Source organism: Falco rusticolus, chromosome 5 (assembly GCF_015220075.1).
Source record: "Falco rusticolus isolate bFalRus1 chromosome 5, bFalRus1.pri, whole genome shotgun sequence".
NCBI lineage: Eukaryota > Metazoa > Chordata > Aves > Falconiformes > Falconidae > Falco > Falco rusticolus.
In genome coordinates, this window is record NC_051191.1 from 28,801,046 (window position 1) to 28,817,739 (window position 16,694).

The 16,694-nt window shown below is 39.3% G+C and overlaps 1 protein-coding gene across 3 annotated transcripts in view; it reads left to right on the plus strand.

The window, feature by feature from the left end:
* Positions 1-16,694, plus strand: part of MKLN1 (muskelin 1) — a 107,391-nt gene that overhangs the window by 15,367 nt on the left and 75,330 nt on the right. For 2 of the 3 annotated variants that reach the window (XM_037388383.1, XM_037388384.1), the window contains exons 3-5: positions 6,641-6,783; positions 8,180-8,268; positions 14,316-14,425. In XM_037388383.1, the coding sequence (XP_037244280.1) occupies positions 6,641-6,783; positions 8,180-8,268; positions 14,316-14,425 (342 nt within the window). Of the gene's footprint in view, positions 1-6,640; positions 6,784-8,179; positions 8,269-11,332; positions 11,680-14,315; positions 14,426-16,694 lie in introns of those variants that run through there. The other variant, XM_037388386.1, reaches the window with a different exon arrangement.

Genomic DNA, 16,694 nt, shown 5'->3' on the forward strand with positions numbered 1-16,694 from the left:
TCGTTGTTTTGAATTCTTTTGTTTAAAACACTGATGCACAGCAGAGTATATAGTATATCTCTCATGTAAAGTTCTGCTTGTCTACTTTTTTAATCCAAATATTCCTCATGAGCTAAGTCTTACAGAATTTTTGTCTAGGTAAATCTTGCTACTTTTCTTTGAAAGGGTGTTAGAAATCTATAGTCTAGGCTGGCAGCTCTCTGTAGCAGTGCGTCATCTCATGGAACTGAAAGGCTTTTATCTTGATTTTCACCAGTGATCTATACTGTTGCGTCTGTAAAAGTGATTTTTCTTCTTGGGTTTTTTTTTTGAGAGGGAAACTATCCTGTTTGTTCCATTAACATGTTTCATAAACCTGCTTGTGAAGACTAATAATTTTGATCCTCTTGATGCCTCTGTGCATCTACTGCTTTTATAATTAGATTATTTTTTTTTTGTACTTGTATGTTTTGATAAACAGCATAGGAATTAAATCCATAGCCTGAAGCAGTTTTAGTCTATCTAGGAACTATCGATTGCAGGGTAATGGGTATTGAGCATGTATTGTATCACAGTCTGTGCCATCCTTTACTTCCTTTTGTGCAGGCAATCCATGTTTTTCTTAGGGCTCTCTCATTCACAAGGCAAGGTTGGCTTCTGGTATAGCTTTGGACTGTTTTTTTTTTCACCTGAGGTGCTCTTAATGGTTGCTAAAAGTTGCTCTTTAATTTTCTGAGCCATCCTGAATATTTTGTGCTTTTAAAAACCTGATTGTGGAATGGGAATGCATCTATTGTGACTGGATGCTTTGGAACATTCCCAGCCTGTGTTTAAAGCTCACAAGCAGTGATAGAAATTATGTTCAGGCATGTAGATTAAGCAGGGAATAATTAGAGGAGTAGACTTCTGTCCAAACCATGTGAACTTGTTAAAGAGATGTCTTCTGACAATTTTTATGTGTAGTAGTCATGGCCTGAATGAAGGTGCTGTTGCAGAGCTACTGAATCCAACCCTGGAGAATTGTGCACTGTCCCACATGCTAAGCAAGTCATTTAAACCAAACTTTTTGATAGGAGAGAGAGGAGTTACCATTATCATGTATCTACGTATATATCTCATCTATATATCTTGTAGCTGATCTTTAAGGTCCCTCCCAACCCAAACCATTCTGTAATTTGATGATGCGTAGGAGGTATCCAGATTTGAGGTCCTATTTGACTTGACTTTGTAGTGGTGACTGAGATTGTCTATAAATATCACAGAATAAAACTCAAACGCTGTCTTGCTGAAGCCAGCAGAAAACCTGGCTGCCTAAGTGGAAAAGGCCATTCTTTTGGATTCCTCTTGCTTGAACCTCTGCATGCAATAGTGAGAATACAAGATGCTGCATAGTTGCTCATGTATTCAGCAAGCCGAGTCCTGGGTGCTGAGTAAGAGAGATGATGTATTTGCAGTGTCTCTAATATGTACTGTAGCTAATTCTCATGCTTCTAACCTGAGTGTTTAATTACTCATGTAAAGCATTTTTTACAGTGTAACTTCTCTGTTGAAAAATTAACTGGAAAGAGAGAATAGAGAATTAAAATTTGCAAAAGAGGCCTGTGTGCAGAGAATGCAGTTCTTATTTCTGTCTATATAGTGAGAAACAGTTGCAAATTGTGTTGTCTCATACTTGACAAAAGAACTGCAGATTTGGTTGCATTTTGCTCAAAATGGCTAGTTCTTGTACCTTGCCGTTGAAAGACTGTCACATCTTAATGCAGGTAAAACTTTTATACAGGTTTCCTGCTTCCTCATTCCTGCAGATGGCTGAAGTTCTTCAGCTGAATTGTTAGCTTGGAAAACTTCAGTTGAAATAGTGGATGACTGAATTACAAGTGGTGAGAAGTTGAGGAGAAATCACTTGCTTTATGTTAGGAGTTGGGCAATTTGTATTCCAAAAAACGATGATATATACACATGACTCAATCCCTAGAATAGATACCATTATTCCTATGGAAAATGAAGTTGCAAAGCATTTTATTGTTTGTGTGTCGACATCACTTCATTTAAAAATTGGTTGCTTTTGAGGTGACACACTTGTTAAAATGTGTGGGTGGCTATAATAGTCCAGGACAGGAAATGAACTAAAACTCAGTAAAATAAAGCTTCCCTTGTTTACAACTGTTAGCTGAAACTAGGGCTAAGATACAACACGAGGACTAATGTCAGTCATGCTCACTGGAACGTGCCATGAGATATTTTAATAAGTTCTGCATGTCCTAATCACTGGTGTTTGTCTCGGAGTGCCTTGCCTTAATGTAAGGGTTTAGTTAATTCCCTTATGAGGTGGTGGTGCTGCTATGCTGGCTCAAAGACAAAAATACGAGCGAGTCCCTGAACATTGATTTATTTTCTTTTTCCTTGTGGAGCGAAACAAAACCTGTCCAGCCACCTTTCCTTTCAGAGCATTCCTCTTGCCAGGGTAGGTGTGAATCGGAACACTGGTAAAAAGCCGAGGCTGTGTTCAGTAGCTCAGTGAAGACTGATGCTTTGTGAGAAATTTTTTGGAGTCCTTATTAAACCCTTTTGAAAAGGGAGAGAAAACGAAAGTGGAAGTCTAGACACTTGAAATACTGCCACGTGACTATATTTAGTAAAAGGTTTTCTTAGTATTATGGGTATGGTAGAGTTAAATAATTCTTGTGGCCATGAGAGCTACCAGTTGGTTATGAATGAGTGCCAGTGAAAGGAAATACATATGACAGCTGTTTTTCTGTTTGTTAAACTAGATATCTTACTTGACTCTTGAAATAGAATGACCCAGAAATTACATATTCAATAACAAACCTGTTATGTAGTAACCTATTCAGGCAGAAGAGGACCGATTGTTCTATTTTTAAACTAGTTTAGGCTTACATAGGAAGTGTGAAGCAATAATGCTGAAGACAACGGCCCTGTCGTAAATGCTCGTGCTGATGGCTCCAGTGATGGTCTAACTTGGAAGACTGCAGGCAGAACAACATTTAATTCCTCTGAGTGGCTTGATTCATCATGTGTAGAACAAAGGATAGATTTTTATTTAGCCACAAGCTTAATCACAAAAGTAATGGGTAGGTTTGTGTAGTGGGCAAGAGCAGCCCCTTGTAAATACATACATAAATATATAAAATAAAAATTATATTTTGTTATTTTGACATGCTAATACTCCCTAATAAAAAATGCTCCAGGAGAAATGGTTAAAAAGAAAGAAAATAATAAAATACTATGTGATTCAAATTGCACATGCAGCTTGTTTAGTGCAGTTTGGAATCTGGTTCAGGGTATTTGATGTGGAGATGTTAATTTTGGACAGCTGAAAAGCCGATGTATGAAGTTAGTAGCACTGTCCAAACAATTTGGTTTTTTGTTTTGCATGGGAAGAGCAGTTTTTCTCTCTTGATTTCCATCCTGCTGTGCAGATTGTATCAGGAACTAATTTAAAGCATATTAATAACATTTACACTCAGTTGTGTGATGCAGAAGCATGCGTATGGTTGTCATCAAATTGTAGCACAGACCAGAGCTTCAATAAAGTTTGGAATTTGCTGCAGCTCCCAATGTGACAGGGCTGGATTTACTTTTTTGGGTGCACCGTAACAAGCTGTTGAGGTGCTGAAGTGCCATGCATGACTTACTCTACTTTTTGTGTGTCTTCACTTATAAATGTGTTTACTTGTAAACAAGGAGTCTTACCCTTCTCATATTTTTTAGCATCTTTTTTGTAAGTGTTGTAATTTGAGGCTTAACAATTAGGCTGAGGTTTTTGCGCGCTTATGCCAATTAGTGTTGCCATGCTTCTAATGAACAAACACTTCAGTTTATAATTTGGAGTTTTTGAATACTTCATGAATATTTGGACATTAAATGTACCGATGTTGTGTTTGGCAATAGGATGGAAAAGTGTTAAATATGTTATCTGTTTTGTCTGAAATCTCATAGACTTGTTCTTTCCACATTGATTGAATCACTTGATCTTATGTATGCTTCTATCAAATCACTCAAAGCTATAGAGAATAGTCTGTCACATCTAAAATCCTGGTAGCAGTCCAAAAATATTCATGCAGCCAGCTGTTTGCAGCTCTTAAGGTAATATCTTTTCTCAACACCAGTGAGGTTTGTAGCCTGTACCCACAATGGCAGCAGTGTCTGTTTGTGTATAAAACCAAAAAGTACATCTACGTATGCCTTTTTTAATATGTATATATGTGTGTATATGCATTAAAAAAAATAGAAAAAAGCATACATTAGGTACCGGTATTGGGCCACAGGATTTAAAGCAAACCTGTCTTTTGTTTCCATATCAGTCGGCAGATAAATTCGCAGAAAGGTTGTGTTTACTGTTTGTGCTTCTATTTTCTGTAGTGTTTGCCTGACCCAGCAGGTGATGGGATGCGTGGAAGCAGGAAGGAGGGCTGCAGAGCTCCTTCCCTATTCGCAGGTTTAAGAAATCACTGCTAGCCATGTAGAGTAATTGCCATGCCTTGCTCCCTTCTATGCATGTATGCCAAGATAAGGGATTTAACTGCAGTCCTGGTTTTCTCTTCCTTAACTTAGGGTAAGAATTGAATAATGCAGGGTGATGTTTGTGCCGAGCTTTTGCACATCTTGTGTAGTACTTGAGAAGGTTTGTCTTCATGACGCAAGCGTTAGGTTTGTGTAATTCCAGCAAGATTAAGAATTGCAGTTGCTGATGCTGATAGTGCTAGCTTCACTTTTTCAGCTTCAGGAGAAATCTGCAGGGGAGATATGATGGTGTAGGAGGAGTTCTTAAGATATTGTTATGTACTGTCTGTTCTGCATGGGAATTTTGGCAGCAGGCTGTGCCATGTATCAAGTACTGCCTTGCTCGTTACAGGGCCATCCTTTTGCTAATCACTTTATTTTCCCTATTCTAGAAAATCTTTCTTTCTGTACGGAACTTTGTTTTTCCTAAAGTTTTGGAAGTACTTTGAAACAAAAAGCATGGCTTACTCTTAGTTAAATTAACATTAAGTTCTGATATTTAGTTGGGTGGTGTTTGTCACAAAACTAGAACTTTTTCGTCAAAAAAAAATAATACCTGTAAAAGCACCAAAACATTCTTCTGTTGTACCTTAGCAGTGCTGATACTGGTTTATTTTCTTTGTTCTGAAAAATTTGGAGTTGCTGGAAGCATCTTTGGCAGTAAATCCTCATTATTCTATTGGGTACCTATCCAGTCTACATTCTAATCCATGATATGTACCAGTATTTCTTTTAAGCTAAGTTTTTAGTGAGAACCAGCCATTGAGATCAGATTTATCCTAGTGCTCTCTAGAATGTCAGTACTGCTCCTACATTGAGAATTAGTTGCTTTATAGGGCAATGACAGAAAGACTGAGAAGTAACTGGATGGGAAAATTTGTTTTGTTTCTGACCCAAAAGATACACTTCTAAGGTAACATTATCCTACTGATTGAGCTGTTTAGCACAAGCAGTGTGATGCCCATGGCACTTTATGGGGAGATACTATTCTCTACTGAGGAACCGTAGGAAGCAGCCAGATGCATGCAGATACTCTACTTGAAGTCGATGAAAGACTCCAAATAGGGGGTCATGTCTGGCTTGGCAGTGCTGCTTCTCAGAGGAAAGGGCCACCAGCAGTGCCTGCAGTGGAAGGTGTCCTACAGTGCCTTGCTTATCGCCTTATACTGTAGCCTTGCTCACAGGGTTTTGTAATAAAATCCAGCATGATGAGTAATTGTGATTCTGCACTTTGTCTCCTTTCTCTGTTATGTACTGCTTATTTCTCAGAAGTTAGGGAAGAGAATTTAATGCATCGTTTTCACATATAAAACTTGACAAATTCTTCAAAGCAGGATGTCTCCAGGCTCCCTCCAAAACCTGTTTTGCAGGGGAAGGTTAAGTAAACTCTGTGCTCTGTGATCCCTGATAAACGGTGCAAGTGTCTCTGAATATGCTTTTCTTCTAGCAGTGCTGGTGAAGCTGCTAGCTGGGGCCTGAATATAAATAATCTGACTGCTCATAGGCTGTGGAGGGGACATCTGTGTAAGGAGGGAGCAAATGTTCACAAGGGAGAACATTTTCATCATTTTATGTGTAAAGCCCCTTTATAGTCAGTCAAGTGGTTTGGTTTTATTTGGTGGTGTTAATAAGCAGTTGGTTCCTATGTTAGCCACACATCAAACTTAGTCTGTGTTCAGTGGTTAAATAGTGTCAGCCCAGAGAGGAAAAGTAATTTGATGTTCTCTTCGCATGTGGAACATACTGTATTTATCTAATTGTGTATTCAGTTTAGGTTTCATTTCAGGCTGTAGTGGGCGTTTGAATCATCACTCTCTCGTAGTTTGGTCCTATTTGCCAGATTTCAGGAAGTCTTGCATCCAGCTTGACGGAATGTATGTAAGCCCTGAATAGAAATGCTAGGAATAGGTAGTTCAACCAAATATTTTTCCTGGATAAACTGCTTTTAAAGTAACACTCCTAAAACCCCTTTGCTTTATTCCAGGGACAAAGGAGAAAATATAATAATGGGGAAGGATCATCTTAACTTTCATTCTCAGGCTTTGTAAACTGGATTTTTGAAGGCTGTAATCCTTCTCCCTTAGTATGTCTTCCAGCTTGGCTTTAATGTTAAAATTCACTGTTCTCTCTTCCACAGTACTTGATTCTGAAACTTGAAAGACCTGCCATAGTCCAGAGTATCACATTTGGCAAATATGAGAAAACGCATGTCTGCAATTTAAAGAAGTTTAAAGTCTTTGGTGGGATGAATGAGGAAAATATGACAGATCTCTTGTCCAGGTAAGATGTGATTTCATCAGCTATGGTAATTAAAGGCTGGACCAAAATGCTGTTCCCCTTTGCTCCCATGCAGACACGTGGCTACCAGTGTAATGGAGCTGTGGTTGTGATCCTGCAATTAGCTGCCCTTGTGTTTACAGTCAGGTCAGAGAGCAGCAATCTCAACACTTGGTTCAGGAAGCCTTCCATTTTCTGCTCTAACCACAGAGGATTTGTGGAGAGCAAACTTGGACATTTGGAAGAGCTGAGAACAGGGTGCAATGTTGCTAGATTGAGATTCCTTCCTTCAGTGTGCTTGAGGCACAAGAGAAATGATTTCCCAGGTGTGGGTAACTTAGAGTAGCTTTCAAAAGCCCAAGTAACCTGCCTGTGTCAAGAACCTGGTAGCAGCTGTAAAGGTCTGAACTGATCAGCTGCTTTGCCTTTCTTTAAATGAGTAAATAAGTTGAATAAGCAAATGGAAAGCCCGTGTTTTTCCTTTGTTTAGTTTGATTTGGTAGTTGTACTGGTAGGGACTAAAGAAAGAGCCTTTTGTCTATTCAAGCTATCCAGAGCTTCAGAGTAGTTGCTAATGTAAATTTGCAACAGCCTTTTAAGGAGTCTTCTGTTTTAGAAAGGGAAATGATACTTAAATATCTAGGAGTACAAGACAAATGTGTAGCAGGAACTAGTTATTTTTGGAGGCCTAGTGAAGGGAAGTCTACCTTTGGGGAATGTATGGGTGTACATCATCTGCAGTCAAGCAGAATAGCCATGGAGAAACATGGGAAGTCCTTTGCTGCAGGTATCCTTCAAGATCGTACCGAAACTAGCCACAGCCCTTCCTACCCCTTTTGCCTTCTTTGGATAGACCAGTCTTGCAAATTGACTTTATTGCTGCTAGAGTTATGGGGAAAGAGGTCTTAGTAGCATGGTAATTATTGATATCTAATGTCACTTCATGTGTACTGAAGTTTAATAAAAATCCTTATTTTGGGACCTGTACTTGCATCTTCAGTAAAAATAGACTTCAGATTTTTGATAAATTATACTACATAGTAAATATTTTAATGAAGTAATGCTCTGGCAGTGTGATAATTCTAGAGCTGGTCCATCTACCTCTTGAAAATGAGGAAGTACGGCTCAGGCAGATCTCTTGCTGAAGTCATAGTGGTACAGGCGCAGGCGAGCAGCATTGATCCGATGTCAGTTCCCTTCTGAAAACACTAGCCAGTGCTACCTCCCAGGGAGACACAAGGTGGTGGATAGCAGCCCAGGCATTGGTCCAGCATGCGTTCTTATGATTCACAGTAATATGAAACAAGCTTCGCATTTCAGGCATGACCTAGATTGCATTTATTAGCTAGTCCTAAAATACAAGGTAAGATTTAGTAACCTTATTTATTTTTTCCCACAGTGGCTTAAAGAATGATTATAACAAAGAAACATTCACCTTGAAGCATAAAATTGATGAACAGATGTTCCCCTGTCGATTCATTAAGATAGGTAAATGCATTTTTTCAGCATTCTGAGTAGAAAATAATATCTTCTTATACTTGTGCCAGTCTTGGCACTTGTGACTTCATTGCTCTCAGGCAAAGTACTCACAATAGCTGTTCCATTTCATGATCTTTTAGGCTGGTTAGATTGGAACACAGTGAAGTCCTGTAAATAAGAAGTAATAGCTTCATAATTTAAATCCTGGGGAATGAAAGTGAAATAGAGTAATTTTCAGAAATATGGTTGTTGAGCCAACTAGTTGTTGGAGAAGCTGCTTACTGTCCTACTATAAATTGCCATATAGAGCTTTAAAAAAATCATTAAGCTAAATATTGGTAAAAGTTTCAGTGTTGCAGCCCTAGAGTTTGAAAAAGGTTTAAGTCATTTGTTCTCAAAACATGCTTGCAACACACAGAGCAACAGCAGAAGCATTCCTTGTTCTCTTCCTGCTACTCTAATCATTATGTCTCATCTCTGGCTAAAGATGACATCCAGGAGCAAATGAGAATGATACCCCATGTGATGTGTAGTCTTGTTTCTGTGGTGAAGCTTGCTTGCTAAAGGGGGTGCTGATGAAGGCTGGATACTGTGACTTGTGTTGGGAGCAGGTGAGGATCTCTCTTCCTTGCTTCATGCAGGCTAGAGAGAAGTGTCTTACAGTGGCCATCAGTGGCACTGGTTGGATTTAATCCAAGAATGTAGAGCCTTTTAGCCTTTTGTAGCTCAATGAATTTATCTTCCCCTGTCTACTTACTGAGATAGTAAAAGAATGACTGGTTTTAAACTAGCTGTTTAAGGTTAAAAATAGAGCAGGGAGGTAGTTGCTGAAAAATTAGATAAGATGCTGTGGACTAATTCAGATTATTTTAGGAGTATTTTGAAGTGTTGGGTAATTCCTTTGCCAAGACTTGGATGATAGTGGCTGTGTGGGGCTTTGCTCTGCTGGCTTCTATGCAGTTTTCTGAATCCCCCCCTCATGTTTGCCTGAGGAATTGAAAGCTTCAGGCAGGGAATCAAGTAATCGTTTCTGTGCCATAAACAGTGGTGTTTCCCATTCCTAAGAGAAGTAGAGAAGTTGATTGTTCATTGGTTTTCGTTTTGGCTGCTACTTTTGGAAGCATCTGTAGCACTTGGCTTTGGGAAGCCTCAGGAGGAGCAGAAGAAAAGTTGACTACATCAGGAAAGTTAAATTGTTATTTTTTAAATGTATTCTAAGCTTCCCACATTAGGTTTTTGGGAAGTGTTATTTTTAGTGGCTAAAAACCAGCAAGTAGTTACTGGAGGGCTAAAGGGGTGAACAGAAAGATTACTAGCTGCTTCTCTGGATGTGTAAATTGTATTCCAGCAAAATGTGTTCTGATGTTATGAAATGTATCAGTAAGTTGAAACTTGTTAGGAAAGTGAAATGGTGATTAATTTCTGCTACCAGGGTTTTTCCTCAGACATGACATGAGTAGTATTAAGTTACATGTCGTCTTGGCTGGGATGGGTTCCTCACATAATATTCTGTGTTGTGTATGTCAATACTAGGTTCAAATCTAGCTGTCACTTGCTCACTAGTTATGGTTTGAGATGAGTTTTCTTTTTTAGCTATATGTATAGCCTTTTGTTTCTTGAAGCTGTCTTCTATGAAGAAATTCCTATGCTAGGACAGAAATGAAAATTATATTTTCACCAAAACCTATTAAAGCCTCTAGTCAATGGCTAGCATCATTTTGTTTATGAAGTTGTATTTTTTGGTGTGAAACAACTGCAAAATGATGTTATGAAATTCTGTTATTTTTCAGATTCACAGCTTGAATGTTTTCAGTTTGTTAAAATTTCCAAGCTGCTAGCCAAAGTAACTCAAACTTCAAAATACCGTGCTGTGTTCTTGTAATGCTGCCAGTAAACATGAGGCCAAAATCTGCCCTTTTGGAGTCTTAGAGACTGACACCACAGAAGTTACTGCTATCAGTGAGGTTTGCGTACTTGGGGAAGGTGTTAGTTCAGCAGCGACTTGCATCAGGCATTTGCTGTATAATTCTGCAGATAAGTATACTGACCTATACACCACCGTTAATAACATAATGATGTGGTTTTATATGGAGGGACAATGCAGGAGGGACATGAGACTGGTAGATCTGTGAGAGGGGACAATACTTCCTACAACTTCCATTGCTTACGTTATTAGAGGAAGTTTCAGACTCAGAGGAAGGAGAAGAAACAATTTCTCTCTCCTTTTGTCAAGAAAAGGCTTGCACTTCTTTTAGTTTAATCAGTTCAGCTTCAGTTCCTTAGCACTGAAATGCCCAGTTGCGCAGGCTTTTGACCTACTTGACAAGTAATTTTTATACTTATGTAGCACCTCATTAAAGAACTTGGGAGGTGGAAGAAGATACTTAACTGGGCAAAATATTGAAGAACAATCTTTTTAATGTCGGTGAGCTTTGTTTCTGGCTCTGGTTTTTTTGTTACTCAAAGCAGAGATTTTTTTCGTACAGTATCCTTGAAAGCAGAAGGTGGTGTAAAAACTGATTGCCCTGAAAGAACTTGAAGAAATGCTGGATGTAATTTTCATGCCAGTTTGTGACTAGTATGGGAGTTGCTAACTAGGCTTCAAGATTTTTAAGCTTTGGTGTAATAAAAATGAGCAGTACTTCCTTTATGGATGTTTCCTGCATTTTTACAAACGTACTTTGTCTACTGCCTGTGGATGAGGCACATGGACATTAGCTTGAGAGAGGTATTTGAAGCTATTGTACTGCTTAATGCTTTTGCTGCTATCTTTTTCCAGTGTACAGAGCTGCAGTCCTTGTCTAGGCATAGCTTCTGATTATTGAGAAATATCCCCTAAAGTCATCCTTGTGGGTAAAGAACTGTTTAAGTGACCTAAATAGTTCCGCTTCTGTTAAAGGGATATTGATTTTCTTTTTTAATATTATTTTTCCTCTGCTGGGCACCTCTCACTAGAGTGACAGTTCAACTGGTCTGAACAGTTATATGTGTTTCAGGATGGGCTGCTGTAGTACATCCAGCAAAAACTATACTGATGTGGCTTAATGGTAAAAACTGGATGAATGTTTAGGCATTCGGATCCTTTAATAGCAGTGTATTTCTACCTCAAAGATGCCTGTGTGGGGAAAAAAGCAATGGAGCAAAGAATGGATAGCATAAACTGTGGCCCCTGCAACTGTATTGCAGGATAGGGTATTCACTGATTTTTAGAGGGGAACATCTCTCAGCTTTTGCAGAGGCTGTAGTAGGTTTGTGTGTATCTAGGCTGTGGTGTCAATCTCAAGTGGGTGAAGGGGAGGACAAATAAAAACCAGCTGCTGGGAGATGTGAGGAAAGAAATGGAGTTGCACCCAGGATGCTAGACAGCTGTTGCCTCCAAACTTTGTGCAAAAATAGAAATGAGATTTGTCTGTCACACTGGTAAGTAATGCTTATTGCTGTTTGTGTGACTTGCTATTTCCTTGCTGCACTTAAACTTAAGTTAGTTTGTGGCTGCTCTAAAAGGAGATTTGTCTAAAGAGCTAAGCATACCTGTGGAGGCCTCAAAAAGGAGGGGGCAGGGGTAGGGATGAGAGGCGTCTCTGTTGTGTAGCCTGGGAGCCTGGGAAGAGGTTAAAAAACGGGGAGATGATCCAGCAGAACACTTGACCTGTCCTAAGTAGAATAGAAGTGACACTACATTTTCAACCCTTCTGCTTTGTTTCTTTTCTTACTCCTATGGAGTAGTTTAAAAAGATCAGCTTCACTTTACCTGTGCAGCACTGGGAAAGCATTTACTTTGCGTTCCCTATACAACACAATGTATGCGCTTTCCTTGAAGTAGGTGATTGCACCGTGAAAATCTTGATGTTAAAATCACCATTTCTGGTGTTTCCTTCTTGTAAGCAAGACTTCTGAAAGCTCTGAATTAACTGGAAGGAGGGGAGGTGTTAGCAAGTTGATGGCTTCACATTTTTTGTGGTGATAGCTACCCCAGATTCTTATGCACATCCCAATAATGTCTTTTGTGCTGTAGTTGGCTACTGAGATAAGGGGGCAAATTGTAGATTTTTTTTCCTGGGAGAACTTCATGGAAGTTCTGAGAGAAGTACTGCTGAAAAACACCAGAGGTGGATACCTCTGCATTTTTTCTGGAATGAGGTGAGAAGGTGGTAACGCTTGGATTTGTTTTTTTTACCTGGTAAACTCAGTGTTAGAGAATTGGCCCCAGGTTCACCATTAGGAAATTGATGGTCTTGGTCCATTTGAGGTGGCCTGTGGTTTGGTTCAGTGTTTCAGGACAATGAGCTTGTGGATAGACTTTAGTTCTTTAGAGCAGACCAAATTTAACTTCAGTTTGGTCTTGGTCTGTGGATTCAGGTCTGAAGATAGATCAAAGGCATTATCCTTACATGTGACATTTTGTCAGTCTGCTGCCTTAATAGGTGGGGCATCTGGGATCAAATTTATCTGTATACTTGGATTTAAAAGTAGTAAAGTTTTAGGATCTTAAGGTACTGTATTTGCAGCACTCATCTTGTGCAGAGGACAAAACTAAGCAAGAAAGGAGTTTCTTGGGTAGAACATATGCAATGTGGATGGAAGGCAGGTGACTTGTTTTTTCTAAACAGGTCACTTCTTTCCCTCTCATAAACGTGCACCTACTAGGAATTGCTCTGAAAGCATCTCGCTTTGTATGCTGAACAATGAAGTAGGAAGAACTCTTTGAGCAGGATGATATGAGAGCTGTGACATACAAAGCACCTACTTACAGATATTAAAATCAGTTAAGAATCCTACATTCAAAGTCACTTTGCATCTTTTCTTAGAGTCTCTTCTCTGGATGACTGTTCCCAGAAGTTGTCACGAGTCTTTAGCAATAAAGTTTGTAGAAACACCCTTCAGAACTTAGAAAATGTATTTGAACATATGCTTTGTGCCCAAACACATGGCAGAAAATAACAGATCTAGCTTGTTTGAAGTATAAATACTTAAGAACCTTTAAGAGCTCAGGAACAACTTTAAGACACATTTTGGTTTTTATTTCCTCAAGGAGCAGGCCAGAAAACCCTTAGTTCAACAAGTTAATCTCAGTGGTATTTCATAGTGGCTTGAAAAACAACAAGCAATTTCTCTGTGGCAAAAATAGTTTCTGTGGAAAGGAGGAAGCAGCAGACTCCATGCTGTTGCTGGTATCACTCATTCACCTCTAATACTATCTTTTTCTGTTTATCGGTTACGGTCAAGTAAAAAGGAAACAGAAGTATTTGAATTGAAGCACTTGATTTCACTGCAGTTTTAAGGAGTCAGAATTCACACAAAGGTTTTCTGGGAGTTGCTTCAAAAAGCAGAAGAAAGTCTCAACTTTCAGATTAATCAATAGAACAGTTCAAGATCATAGATGTTAACAGGGAGTGGAAGAGAACCTTAGGTGGGAGGCTGCAGTGTGTTTCATGGGTCATTTAATATTTTAAGTATGTTTGTTCCAATATGCAGATAAAACAGTACTAGCCAAAAAGCTGCACAGATTTAGGGTTAAAAAAAAAAGTTAGAAACAGTGTTTAAATTGGAAAGTGACAGTTTTCCCTCCCTCCCTCCTCCACAACTTGCAGACGTTACTAATTTTGTAAAATTTTAAATACCCAAGCTTCTTGTCTTCACCATTAGGGGAAATAATTGTTGCTGACAAATGTGGAAATAAATGTACTATGAGGAGCAAATACTGTCGCTAGTATGCTCGTGATTCCCATCCATGTCAAAGCTTGTTGCCTCTGAGCTGTTTTAAATGATAGTATTTTTGCTCTTTTGCTTAAAGCAAGCTTCTGCTTTGTAGTGATCTGCTGTGTTAATGTTGCTTGGCACAGGTTGCTTTAAGTGACAACTTTAAAATGATGTATTTGGTAATTTTCCCAAGCTTGCTTAAATGAACTAGAATTTATGTCGAATCAGAAATACCGAATTTGGTGTAACCTTTGAAAGCATTGTGTTGAAATTGTGTTATGTATAGCCTGATGAGAGTAATGCAGTGGTTGTTTGATGTTTGTGCTTCCTCTTTCTCCTTTTCCTTTCTTCTCCAGTTCCACTTTTATCGTGGGGACCTAGCTTCAATTTTAGTATCTGGTATGTTGAACTTAATGGCATTGATGATCCAGATGTGGTCCAGCCGTGCCTCAACTGGTACAGCAAGGTAGGCCTGCATTTTAGATGCCTGTTGGAAGATTTGTGGTCTCAGAATCTTGTGAAACTTCTCTTGCTGGAATTATGTGACCTTTTCATTCCTTGAGTGTCAGCTATTAAAAAACCCAAACATACATAGTTAATACTCAAATTGCGTGGCTGACTTTGTCTTTAAGCGAATATTTTTTACTTGTATCTGCTTGTTCTCTTTAAAGAAAAAAAAAACAACATGAAACACACCAAAAAACCCCAAACCACCATAACCGGAAAAAAACCCTACAAAAACCCCTTAAACAACCCTGCTAGGTAGACATCACAAGAAAAACGTAAAAGAAAGGAACACTGAGTCAAAGGGAACAATATTAGTAAAATACTATTTGTGTTGAAAGGGAAATGAATCAACAAAACCAGATTCCAGTTCTCCCTCTTCTTGACTTTAAGTGATTGTTTTTGAATGTATCTGCCTGTTCTCTTTAAAGAAAAAAACACCACAAAACATGCCAAAAAAACCCAAAGCCGCCACCACCACCACACACAAAAAAATCCCTACAGAAACCCCCTAAACAACCCTGCTAGGTAGACATCACGAGAAAAACATAAAAGAAAGGAACACTGAGTCAAAAGGGACAATATTAGTAAAATAGTATTTGTATTGAAAGGGAAATAAATGTTAACAAAACCAGATTCCAGTTCTCCCTCTTCATGCCTTTGATTAGTCATTCTTTTCCCATACCAGTCCTTCGGTAGGACTGTATGTGAGCCTAGAGTGTTTTGGGTTACATACGCAGCTTTTGTTACAGGGTATAAAAATCAGCTTGTTTTAAAGAGATTCCATGTTGGTGTCTCCAGTGTTGCAGCTCCTTCCACATCTGATGTTTCCCTCTCACTGTCTTTTTGCCAAATACTCTGAAACAGAGGGAGGCTGATGCCACTGGACTGTGAGATGAGATGATTTATGCCATTTGTCGCTTTGATAGACAGGAAGTTCAAAGACTTCCTAAACATTATTTGTATAAACTGTATTTAATCGAGTACTACAGATGCCTCTCCTGTGGGAGGGAAGTGCGCACTGACAACCAGAATTCATTTTGTTGCCGCTTTTAATGCGTAGATCTTCTGGAACTATTAATGGAATTCATGTTGTCTTGCAGAGAAGACATCATCCCAGCTGAATAAAACTTGAGTAGTGGAGCAACATATCTGCTTCTTGACTGAAAAACTTAAAAGAAGCTAAAGGTTGTGTGTGGTAGCACTGTGATTCTCCCGCCACTTTATGGTGCTGCCAGTGTGGTTAAGAAGCCTTGTGGCTGTGCTGTCTGGCTCATACGGGTTTATACCAGCATCGCAAGCTTCTTTGTGGAGGGCTTAAAAACAGCACTGACAGTCACAGTGGAAGTTGTCTGTAGCTGCTTTTTGATTAAACTGGTATTGTGGTCATTAGTCTGCTGATTGCTGATGTTTAGTTTGGAAAAGTCCAGCTGACAGAGGCTGCTGCTGATTTTCTGTACTGTCTGCTGCCTCTGCACATGGTGTGTCTCTGGCATTTTTGACCAATTGCTGCAACCAGGAAGCTCTGAGTTTTATTTTGGTCAGGAGCCATCTGATGATGATGTCAGCATCTGTTTTGTTCCATCTTAACCCATGAAATCAACACTCTTCGTCGTCAGCATGTAGTGACGGCTTCTTCAAGGGATGCCAGCATTGTTCTTCTAAAGCTTCGAGCCCTAAAGCAGCAAGGCAGAGACTTAGTCATGATTGTTTGGGTTCTACTGGGATCATTTGCCAAGTTTTTGGTGATGAGTGCATGTCTCTCAGATGTTCTTCTCTCTCTCTGTCCTGAGAGGCCACTGTTGCAGAATCCACATGGGAGGATATGTGTTGACCCATATTTAGGGAAAGGCAGAAAGGTTGACCTGTTTCTTGCAGTTCTTTGAGATGATAGGAATATTTTCATGCATATTCTTGGAAGTCTCAAAGGCTTTGAAATGTAACAATTCTTTACTGCCTGAGACATCAGATGAGAAGAAAGTTCTAAGCAAAGTTGCTCATTCTTTTTGCTGGGTGTGCTTCAACCAACAAAACCTGCATTTCCTGAAGGGAGTGGAGTTGGGGGGTAACAGATAAGGACTCAAAGCAGCAAAACACGCTCCTTGGTTCGCTCCCCACAGCTTTCTCATTGCTGTCCAGCTTAGCCTGCTGCCTCCTGAAAGCCTCACTGCTATGATTTTACTGAAGAGTGGGCATCCTTTAACAACTAAGTGGCAGTTTATCGATGACTA